Below are 11239 nucleotides of genomic sequence, written 5' to 3'. Positions count from 1 at the left end.
TTTAGCACTTGCTGGAATGGTGAAACAAGGGGCGTTTAACATGGAAGCTGGGACTTGCTTCAGAACTGTTACGGTACTTAAATTTGAGAAACACAACATTGATACGAATGTGCCTTGTATTTAATGATGTTTGATATGAACAGAAAATAGCTTCATATTTATACTGAATGTATAAGTGGAGAAAACTATGTGGCCTTTGATCATGAAATCTCATTTTGAAATGGACCTGTCCTGCTGCCTGATTATAATAAATATTGTGTCTTAAAGAGAAGTGATGGTCAGCGTGAACAGGCCGCTGTACACGGTGGGGTGGGTGCTATGGCTGGAGGTGTGGGCTGTTACCACAAGTCTGCCTATGAGGGGCCCACGTAATGGTCTCTCAAAAAGGTGGCGAGACATGGGCATACTAGGAATTGTTCTTCCTTTTCATAATTAAAATAGTTGTATACTTTGTGCAAATACTCTAAGTCAAAAATAATCTTTTATAATATTCACACTAAGCACTCAATAACATCTTTTAATGCAACAATGTACAAACTGCATGCAATTACTACCTGCTCAATCTACACACTTAGACTAAGTGGAGGTTTACAAGCATTTCATTGACTGGGTTTTCTTCCTCCTTAACCAAGTTGAGAACACTGAACACTGTCTAGCAGCCCCTGAAGGTATAGAGGCTCACCTTCTACTCCCCTTAACTGACTGACTTAAACTTGATCCACTGATTGGCACCACGAACTTCGAAAGGTGGGTCACTGGAGTAGATGTGGTAGCCCAGCTCCTCCAAAGGCGGCTCAGGATCGGCTGTGGCAAACTGGGCAGCATCCTCAATTTCCTTCCTCACTTCCACATCAATTTCCTAAGAAGTGTGAAAGGTTTTTGAATGAACAGCAGCTTAGGTACCAACCAGAGTTCTACTGAGGACCTGTTGCTGGTGTAACTCTTCTAACTACAAGCACTAACAGTTGCTAACTTAAAAGATTCTGGAATACAGATTTCTAGGGTGTATCTTTTTTTATGAATGAAAAATCCAAAGTATACTCTTAGGAAAAAAGAACTATGCTACTGGGGGGGCTTGGCCACTGTGATTAGTGATAGCATGTACTCAGGTGGTCCACAGTCCACCAAAATCTAAAGAGTAATAGAATTGGAGGAGAGGAAACTAAAAGGAAACCCTACCCCGAGGGACTTTGGAATCCATTATGCCCCAGCACATCACTTTCTAGGCTTAGAGAAACCCACACAAACTCGGTCTGTGCCCACCCAAGGATGGTAACTTTTTTTGGGGGGGGGCGGGGGACACAAAAAAAGCCAACCTTCAAACCACCACGAATGAATGACTGTACCTTTAATTCTTCCACACTGGCAAGATTGCTGTTCACCATCCTGTCCTTGAGAAGCATAATAGGGTCACTCTTACTTCTTACTTCCTGAATTTCTTCTCGTGTACGGTAACTATGCGGAGGGAAAAAGAGTAATTGATCAGTAAGAACAGCTCCAGTAGAGCAAGGACAGCATGAAGAAACAGGATATTGGGTTGGACTGTCCCAATGAGGTGAGATACAGAAGTGTGTTTCTAAAACAAAGGGGCACATCAATGCCTATGTCACCACAGCAGTGGCAGAGTTACACTTTCAAAATACCAGAACGCAGCTTAACATTCTATTAAGAACTGCTTCTGTCTTTTCTAGAAAACCATACACTGGTAAGTCACAGGGCTTCTCTGGCATTCTGACAACAGGGGCCAAGTTTGTGCTTGCTGCTTTAATTTAGACATAAGGGTCTAAAGAAGTGTCTCTTGTCCCACCCATTTGGGCTCCAGTATACTACATGGGTAGGGACAGCAGAGATAGTTTTGTGCTGATAATTAGAATTTGAGACATCAGAGCACCCAGCAAGAAATCCATGTGCCTTGCCTTTCTCCCTTAAGTCTCCCTAAAGAAGCACAGACAGCAAAACCTTGGATACTAAGTCTTCCAATTCTATGATGTAGAATTTTTGCCTACATCATTTGAAGTATCACTACATCAGTAAAAGGATTCTACCACTTTCAACAACAGATTTACACAAAGTACATTTTTCCATATACTATACTCTCTACATGATTTTCCCTTAGAAGGCCACTCTACAAAGGCTTGTTTATTCAACTGTGTCACACCTGGGATTCCAGAATTACATGCCACAGCTACTAAGCCAAAAAGTAAAATTCATACCTTCCTAGTGATTGATGTATTTCAACAGATTGAACACCCTGTTAGGCTTGCTCTATGCCAGACAGAAGAACATCTCCAAATTCTGATCCTCTTCAGGTGGAGTATGCCATCTGTGGACTTGGGGTAATACCTACAAAAGCTAAATGCCCCCAAATATACTACCCTACCATCAGCCCTGTTTCATGTAACAATTTCCAATGCTCTTTTTAAAATCGCTGCTTGTGCTCAGACACTATACACTCTAGGAATTTTCAGAAAGCTTTCTTTTTAGGAGGCACTGCTTTCAGACTAAGACTCCAGATAACTTGATGCCAACAAAACTAACTGCATACAAGAAGTGAACTGCTATGTAGCTGCAAAAGCAAATGTTGAAATGTGTACCTTTTGCCATGTAACACCATTCAAAGCCCACCACCTCTGGAAACCAAATTGCCCATGAGTGTACCTGACTCCAGGATCACTCATGCTGTGTCCGTGGTAACGGTAAGTCTGCAGTTCCATCAGGATGGGCCCCTAAAACAGAACCGGTAGGCAGTTAGGAATGATGGGAACAGCAGCCCGACGATCCACGGCCTCAAACGCAGGCCCTTTATTAAGTGTCCAGTGTATTCTTATCAGATCTTCTGAGTTGTCACAAATTTCTTATTTGTTGACTGATTATCTGTTCTCATTTCTAGCATGTATCGATTACATATTTCATCTTATTTTTAATAAGGCAATCTGGCAATAGCTTGTTTTGGATCAAAAAGGCCAGGTATGGTGGCTCATGCCTGTAATCCCAGCACTTTGGGAGGCTGAGGCAAGTGGATTACTTGAGCCCAGGAGTTCGAGACCATCCTGGACAACATAGCAAAACCCCATCTCTTAAAAAAAAAAAAAAAAAAAAATTAGCCAGGCATGGTGGCATGCACCTGTAGTCCTAGCTACTTGGGAGGATCACCTGAGCCTGGAAAGTTAAGGCCACAGTGAGCTGTGAATGTGCCACTGCCCGAGACCCTGTCAAAAAAGAAAAAGGCTTTGAGCATGTGTTAGAGCCTCCTGACATTGGCTAGGCAGATTTCCATCTCATGCTCCTTTCTCGTGGTGTGTTGTGGGGCTGGCAGCCACTTGTACTTCACAGATCTTGCTAGTGTGCAACAAAGTTGGCAGGTACCAACAACCTCTGCTCCCCAAACCCCGAGGCTCTGCTGGGAGTCTGCCCAGTTGGGCTCTGTATCACCAAGTGGCCTGCTCATTCTACACTAGCCCACTTCCAGGAGATGGCTCTGAACACTGAGGAGTGGGGAAGCATTGAGGATCCTTGGTTGGTCTGATACAGCAGTTAAAATGGGGGAGTGGGGAGCTGGCTCAGAGTCCCGGTGCTTGGGTTCCAATCCGGGCTCCAAGGTAGAGTAGCTCTGTACCTTTAACTGCTCTGTGGCTATTTCCCTGTCTGTGAAATGGGCAAAACAGTTAACACCTAACTCAGAATTGTGAAGGTTATGTGGCTGGGGCAGTCAACACCATATCTCCAGCCAGGGCTGGCCCCCACAGATTCTTTTCAAGAATTGGGAAAGGTGGGGTCAAAATCCACCGTCAGGGCCTGGCGCTCCCAGCCTTAGAGTCCTGACATAGACTGCTCAGCCCCCTGTCCCCAAGCTGTGGTTTTGGTCCTGCTCTGATTCGTTCTCCTCACTAGCGCTTGTTTTATGCTCCATTTCCCCCCCTCACCTCCCCGTCTCTTCCATCACTCCGGCCACATCTGATACGCACCACTGCCCAAACATACATGGTATGGCACTGAATACAAACTGCAGAAACCTTGTTTCTGGGCTGGGGAACATTGATTTAGGGAGAACACCCAAACCTACTAAGCCTATACTAGCGCCAAAGGAACTGAAACCTCTCTTCAGGCCCATCTCCCTCACTGCCATACACAGGAAGGGAAAGATCCTTAGGACTGAGCAAGACTAAGATTACAAGCTTCAGTCATTCTATTTAATGTGTCTAAGACACACACATTAAATGCCTATTGTAAACATGACATTCTATGCTGGACACTGCGGACCCCCTATCTATTCCTTCAAGGGGCTCATGATTAATAGGGGTTGGGGAGGAGGTACAGAATTAACCTAACTAAAAGGCAAAGTAGCTGTCATGAAGAAGACAGAGGCCAAAGCAGAGGAAGCACCAGAACAGATTTCCCCCAAACGAAAGCAACGTTGGCTTCCCAGCGGGTGAGCTAAAGACCAAGCTACTCAGAAAGGAGCCCTGCTCTCTTTACTCGCCTTCCAGCTCATGCACCTCAATTAGCAGCTACTCCCTAACAGCTTCAACAGACACATGGGAGGCAGTCTTTGAACTTCTGAAGATGTCATTAGCCCAGAGGCCTTTAGAGCCTTACCTTCCCAGATCTACAATAGGCAGCAGCAAACCTTGTCGCCTCTCGGACACACAGGATATCCATTCCATCCACCTGTGAATAAACATGGGAGGGGCAAAGCATAAATCCAACTGCTCCAAACCATTTTACTTTCACATGGCCTGCTCATGCATGAGAATCAAACTCTTCAATGTTTCTAAAATTGGTAAGGCTTTGCACAAGGGCATACCCTGGGCCCCAGCCCCACCACAGGTGTCCTTACTCTCAACCCAGGAATGAAATCCCCTCTCTTGTAGTAATCAGTGCTGGCTGCTGCTCTCTCAACAGATGTTCCCATTCCATAGCGGTTATTCTCACAGATGAAAATACAAGGTAATTTCCACAAAGCTGCCATGTTGTAAGCTTCGAATATCTGGCCCTGGAAGAAGTTATGAAAAGGGGCTTCATCATCTGTAACAGCTGCTGCTCTGCCTGGCACAGAAGGCTTTCATCAAGCACAGAGAGCCGCCTCTTCTAAAACCGAGCTTTGGGTGGTGAGGGAAAGCGGGGTGGGGGTGGAGGAGCAGCAGCAGGCATCACACTCTTGTAGCTAAGGGAGGTGAATAACTAAATACTACCACTTGTTTCTTTGGGGCTGTGCTAGCAGTAAGGAACACACTGGAAAAAAGATCAATATGCAAAAACGTGTGGCTACCTAGTTTTATACTTTATTAGAAATCTATCAGGCCCACTGGATAGCCAGAGTGAACCAGCACCTGAGAATTGGCCTCTTGGATAGGGCTTCACAGAGTGCCAGTCGCAGACTGGGGATTACTTGGTAACAAGAGAAGCACAGAAACTGAGTTAGGACTCAGACACTATTATCTGAATTTGACACTGCCTGCCCTGGCATCCAAAAGAATGGGTCTGTATTGTTTTGCAATAGGTTGCGGGGAGGGCCTTTACCAAGCGCTGATATAGAACAAAGACGAGCTCCTTCACAGGAATGCACCCCCATAAGGCTCTTGTGAAACAGCACTAAGAGGTCAATCTCTAATCTGACCGTAAATCAACCAAATTTGAGTTAGCCATAGGAATTGCTATTTCACCTAACAGGCAATACACTACTACTTTAGAAACTCAACTGTGAATATTAAACACTTTGAAAATAAAATTTTTATTGGAAAGTTAAGAGACATAATTACCTGATTAGCAGCACCATCGCCATATAAAGTCAGGCAGACCTCATCTTTTCCATTATACTTACAAGCTAGAGCAATCCCAGCACCCAGGGGCACCTAACATGAAGGACAACCGAGAAAGGAACCACAAAAATCCATGAGGGGAGATATAAATGCCCTGCATTTTAACTCCTGGCCAGAATCTGGCACAGAAATTACACTGCTGCTACGAACTCTCCTTCCAATCCCATCTCTCTCTGCTTATCCCACCCCCATTATTTTCAATGAACCAGTAAAGTAATACATAAATACTATGTTCTATTTTAACCAGTAAGCAATAACATTTCTGCATTCAAGAGTTAAAAAACAAAACTTGGCCAGGCATGGTCCCAGCACTTTGGGAGGCCGAGGCGGGTGGATCACAAGGTCAAGAGATCAAGACCATCCTGGCCAACATGGTGAAACCCCATTTGTACTAAAAATACAAAAATTAGCTGGGCATGGTGGTGCATGCCTGTAATCTCAGCTACTTGGGAAGTTGAGGCAGGAGAATCACTTGAACGTGGGAGGCAGAAGTTGCGGTGAGCCAAGATCGCGCCACTGCACTCCAGCCTGGTGACAGAGCGAGACTCCATTAAAAAAAAAAAAAAAAAAAAAAAAAAAAAAAAAAAAAAAAAAAAAAAAAAACACATAATAGAATCTCAGTATGTTAGAAAATAAAAAAAAAAAGTCTGGATATAATTTTGTGCTGTTAATTCTTCATCATTCACTAACTGATGAGAACAAGGACTCCATAATGAAGTTGACAAGATAAATCAGTGAATGTACTGAAATAGAAATAAGAAGGGGAAGGTATGGCTCCACTGCTAGAGGCTCCTGCTTACTTAGAAAATAGCAAACACCTCAAAGGAAACATTACAAATCACCATCCAAGTCTACTTCTCTCTCAGATGGTGGGCTCTGAGGCACTAGATATTTAAAGGCAAACCAAGCCCCCAAAATACAGTCATGCATTGCTTAACAGCAGGGATATAGTCTCAGAATTGCATCACTAGGCAATTTTGTCGTGTGAACACCTTACTGTACTTGCACAAACCTAGATGGTACAGCCTACGGCACACCTAGGCTGCAACCCTGCACAGCATGACTGTACTGAATCCTGCGGGCAAAATATTTGTGTACCTAAACGTAGAAAAGGTAACATGTTGTGCCACTACAACGTCACTAGGTGATAGGAAGTTTTCAGCTCCATTAGAATCTCATGGACTACCATCGTATATGTGACACTGACCAAAGCGTCACTGAGCAGCAAAAGGCTGTGCTACTTCAGGGAAAAGTTGTCTGGGGCTGGGGAAGTTTCTGAAGACAAAGGCCAGGGCCAAATCTAAGGAAGCACGCAACCCTTGTCCTTGACTACCTGTGCTCCCACGATGCCATTACCCCCGTAGAAGTTCTTGGCATACATGTGCATCGATCCTCCTTTCCCTTTAGCACAACCTCCTTTTCGTCCTGGAAATGGCAGAACACACACATGTGCAACACAAACCAAATCTACGAAGCAAACCCAACTGCACCCCAAGTATGTACTCTGAGGCTCCACCATTAGAACTCAGAGGCCAATTCAGTGGTCTAAGGACCTGTCCCACCAGCCAAACACGTGTTTCTCCTTGTCCTTCCACTAGTTCCATGTGCTTCAACCTTTCCAGCTTTTCCTACTCTCTAATCACTGAATTACCTTTAGATGTTGGCAAAAGTCCAGATGGTACCCTGGACTTGCTTTTCTGGCCAGTTACAATCATCTTTGGACCTCTCCTATACTGGTACACTAAATATATTCGATCCCTGAACAGGGTTTGAACTGCATGGGTACACTTACACATTCTTTTTCAGCTGCATGTGGATCAAAAATACAATATTCTCAGGATGCAAACCCGAAGACATGGAAGGCTGACTTCCAGACTTGAGTATTTGAGGATTTTGGTATACTTGAAGGTGCTAGAACCAATCCCCTGGATATATGGAGGGACAACCATAGTTAAATAGTCAAGGAGGGCGGGGCACGGGGGCGCACGCCTATAATCCCAGCACTTTGGGAGGCTGAAGTGGGTGGATCACCTGAGGTCGGGAATTTGAGACCAGCCTGGCCAACATGGTGAAACCTGGTCTCTACTAAAAATACAAAAATTAGCCAGGTGTTGTGGTGGGCACCTATAATCCCAGCTACTTGGGAGGCTGCAGGAGGAGAATTGCTTGAACTCAGGGGCGGAGGTTGCAGTGAGCTGAGATCACACCACTTCATTCTAGCCTGGGTGAAAGAGCAAAACTGTCTCCAAAAAAAAATAAATAAATAAAATAAAAAATAAAAAAAAATAAAAAAGAGTCAAGGAGGGCTGGGTGCACTGGCTCGTGCCTTAATCCTAGCACTTTGGGAGGCAAGGGCAGGCCACTGCACTCCAGCCTGGGCAACAGAGCGAGACTCTGTCTCAAAAACAACAAAACAGGTGGCACACGGTGGCTCACACCTGTAATCCTAGCACTTTGGGAGGGCGAGGCGGATAGATCACCTGAGATCAGGAGTTCAAGACCAGCCTGGCCAACATGGTGAAACCCTGTCTTTACCAGAAATATAAAAATTAGCCAGGCGTGGTGGCACACACCTGTAGTCCTAGCTACTTGGGAGGCTGAGGCACGAGAATCACTTGAACCAGGGAGGTGGAGGTTGCAGTGAACCAAGATCACACCACTGCACTCCAGCCTGAACAACAGAGTGAGACTCAGTCTCAAAAAAGAAACCAAAACAAAACAAAAAGGGGGACAAAGAAAAGGGGAATTTACATTCTAGAATTTACATCACATACCATGGAGTGCCTCAACCCAACTTACTTTCTATGATTGCTAGACTTCTGTTGCCATGCTTGAATGATAACCAAACCTACTGTGATTTTATAGCACTAATCTTTTTTAAAGTTTTACCTGAGGGGCCAGAGGACTTCAAAAATGGTCATTTAACTCAAGAGCACAATGGAAGTAACAGAGCACCAAAGAAGAATTAAAAAAGAAACTTAAAACTTTTAACAAATATTAACTCATAATAGTCAGCATTGTAATGAAAGATATTTAAAAACTTCATCCACTCGTATCCCCTTTCTGTAAATCAACAGCAAACCTGTTAGCTCTGCGAGAATTTCTCGGACAGAAAGGCCCCGGGTGAAGGTGAAGCCGTGAGCCCGGTAGGCTGTGATGAGGTGGTCTGTAGGGTTTATGCCGGCTTCCAGGCCCACACAGCATGCTTCCTGGTTAGAGGAAGGAGAAACCATGAGGCCATGCAATACATGTTTCTGAAGAAAAACATTTCCTAGACAGCAGTGAAATATTTGGGCTAGTAGAACTATCATTAATGACCACATATATGCCACTTCCTTTCTCCTATATGACCTAAAAGAAAATCCTACATCAGATGTCAAAATTAAAACATTGGGGAATGTCACATGAAAATCCAGACTTCCGCCTTCTCAGGGAGTCATGAATAACAGGAAGCATTACCCATGACTTCCACACGGCACCAACTGGCTGGAACCAAGTCATGGCGTTCCTCTGGGTAGGGCATGCTGGTCCCAGTTCAGAGTCCCTGTCACCATTCTTTGTTATGTATACCTAGCCTTATTCACCGATTTATGCTACCTGGCTGGCCCTTGAAGGCATTTGATTCTATAACCCTTGACCTAAACCCACAAAACAAAAAACAAGCAAACTAATCCTTTCTCCCCAAATTGTATACAGTACAGGTGATCACAGTGCCAGGAAGTTTTAACATAGTAAAACTCTAAGAACAGGTACATAAACTGGCAATGTTATGTGTGAATGAATTGTTTAGCCTAAGCTTCATAGTGACTTCTACTTTTTATTCTAAGATACTGGCTTCAGCCAGGCACAGTGGCTCACCCCTATAATACCGGCACCTTGGGAGGCTAAGGTGGGCAGACTGTTTGAGCCCAGGAGTTTGAGACCAGCCTGGGCAACATAGTGGGACCCCGTCGCTACAAAAAAACACAAAAATTAGCTGGGTGTGGTGGCGTGTACCTGTGGTCCCAGCTACTTGGGAGGCTGAGGTGAGAGGACTGCTTGAGCTCAGGGGGCAGAGGCTGCAGTGAGCCATGATCATACCACTGTACTCTAGCCTGGGCAACAGACAGAGACTGTCTCAACAAAATAAATAAATGAAAGAAAATTACATTACCAGCCTCCAATGCTTACGATGCATAAGGCAGGGTAAAGCCCAGTAAGTACAGGCCACACGTCAATACCCAAATAACAGCTCTATCACAAACCTACCACTCACCTGACCATCACACAAGTGACAGAAACCGCGAATAATTTTCTGTTTATACAGCTGATCTGCTTTTAACTCCATTCGGCGTACAGTCTGCATCATCCTGTAGTATTTGAGCCCATCCTCCCTGGTGAGCACTGTTGTGACAGGAGGGCCTTCTTCCAGCCGGTGAAGGTCACATTTCTGAAATGGAGTAAGATGGTTATTATCCTCCACATACTATACTGCAAACACTGTTGACCACTCTGAGATCTAACTCCATTGCAAATAATATTGAACTCGAAAAACTGCAAAGGAGCACATTAGTAATGCTTCATATTGCCTCTGTTCCTTCAATATGTAAACCTCACTGTGCAGTGAGATGGGACTTGAGTAGAAGGAAATCTTTCTAAGATGATTTTCACTGAAAGCCCCTAAAAGTCAACTGAGTTACAGGCTGGAAGAACCTTCAAAGAAACAACTAAGACTCTTCTTATTCAAATATCTCACTGAATTACATTCTAAACTTTAAAATAAGCTTTTGTTTTTATTTTTTAGCTTCTCCCGCTTCACCCCACAGAACGGCAGCAAGCCGCTAATAATAAATTCTAGTTTTTGTGAAACTTCTCTGAACCTTTGACCCTGGAACGTTAAGAAAATGATGGCTAAGCATGAACATCAAAATGTTCTAAAGGTAAAACTGTATCAGTGTGTACCTGTGAAAAAATTATTAACGAAGTAAAACACTTCTTACCTTAATTTCAAATGTAGCATCATTTGCAAAATTACGGGATGCTACCAGCACTCTGCTTGCCTGGAAAGACAAAAATATACAAGCAAATCAGTACTTTTTAATTGTCAGCAATTTTGGAAAGTATAATTACTATTCTTCGGTTACCAGGATGAAGTTAAGGAAAGTTAATAAGACCCAGCATATGCATGGCCTTCTCTCCCACTCTGTGTACTGTGCCTGCATCCTCCTTGTCCTCCAAAATTAATCCATGCTTTGGCCAATGAAACGCCATCATACCGCCATCTGAAGGCGAGCAGTGCAAAGAGAAAGGGGCAAAAACCAAACCCATCCTTTGTTGTCAAAGAAATTATAGTGAGAATATAATGAAATTAGTGGCTAAAGAGACTAGATCATCTGTGAGCTGAGTTTGTTTTTACCATTCTTTTTTTTTTTTTTTTTTTT

At 44.0% G+C, this 11239-nt stretch overlaps 2 protein-coding genes across 2 annotated transcripts in view; one reads left to right on the top strand and one right to left on the bottom strand.

The window, feature by feature from the left end:
- MAP3K15 (mitogen-activated protein kinase kinase kinase 15) overlaps positions 1–93 on the top strand; it is a 147409-nt gene extending 147316 nt beyond the window's left edge. The window contains exon 30 of the mRNA XM_037742818.1: positions 1–93. This exon is cut by the window's left edge and continues 484 nt beyond it. The gene's annotated coding sequence lies outside the window, so the exon portion shown is untranslated.
- PDHA1 (pyruvate dehydrogenase E1 subunit alpha 1) overlaps positions 1–11239 on the bottom strand; it is an 18114-nt gene that overhangs the window by 1323 nt on the left and 5552 nt on the right. Inside the window, exons 2-11 of the mRNA XM_017540637.2 lie at positions 10799–10858; positions 10075–10248; positions 8902–9028; positions 7153–7244; positions 5760–5852; positions 4838–4993; positions 4597–4668; positions 2659–2726; positions 1347–1455; positions 1–859 (exon numbers count right to left, since the gene is read on the bottom strand). The exon at positions 1–859 is cut by the window's left edge and continues 1323 nt beyond it. Of these exons, the coding sequence (XP_017396126.1) occupies positions 695–859; positions 1347–1455; positions 2659–2726; positions 4597–4668; positions 4838–4993; positions 5760–5852; positions 7153–7244; positions 8902–9028; positions 10075–10248; positions 10799–10858 (1116 nt within the window). The 3' untranslated portion in view covers positions 1–694. The remainder of the gene's footprint in view (positions 860–1346; positions 1456–2658; positions 2727–4596; positions 4669–4837; positions 4994–5759; positions 5853–7152; positions 7245–8901; positions 9029–10074; positions 10249–10798; positions 10859–11239) is intronic.

Source organism: Cebus imitator, unplaced genomic scaffold (assembly GCF_001604975.1).
Source record: "Cebus imitator isolate Cc_AM_T3 unplaced genomic scaffold, Cebus_imitator-1.0 Scaffold128, whole genome shotgun sequence".
NCBI classification, from domain to species: Eukaryota; Metazoa; Chordata; class Mammalia; order Primates; family Cebidae; genus Cebus; species Cebus imitator.
This window is presented reverse-complemented; position numbering and strand designations above follow the sequence as displayed.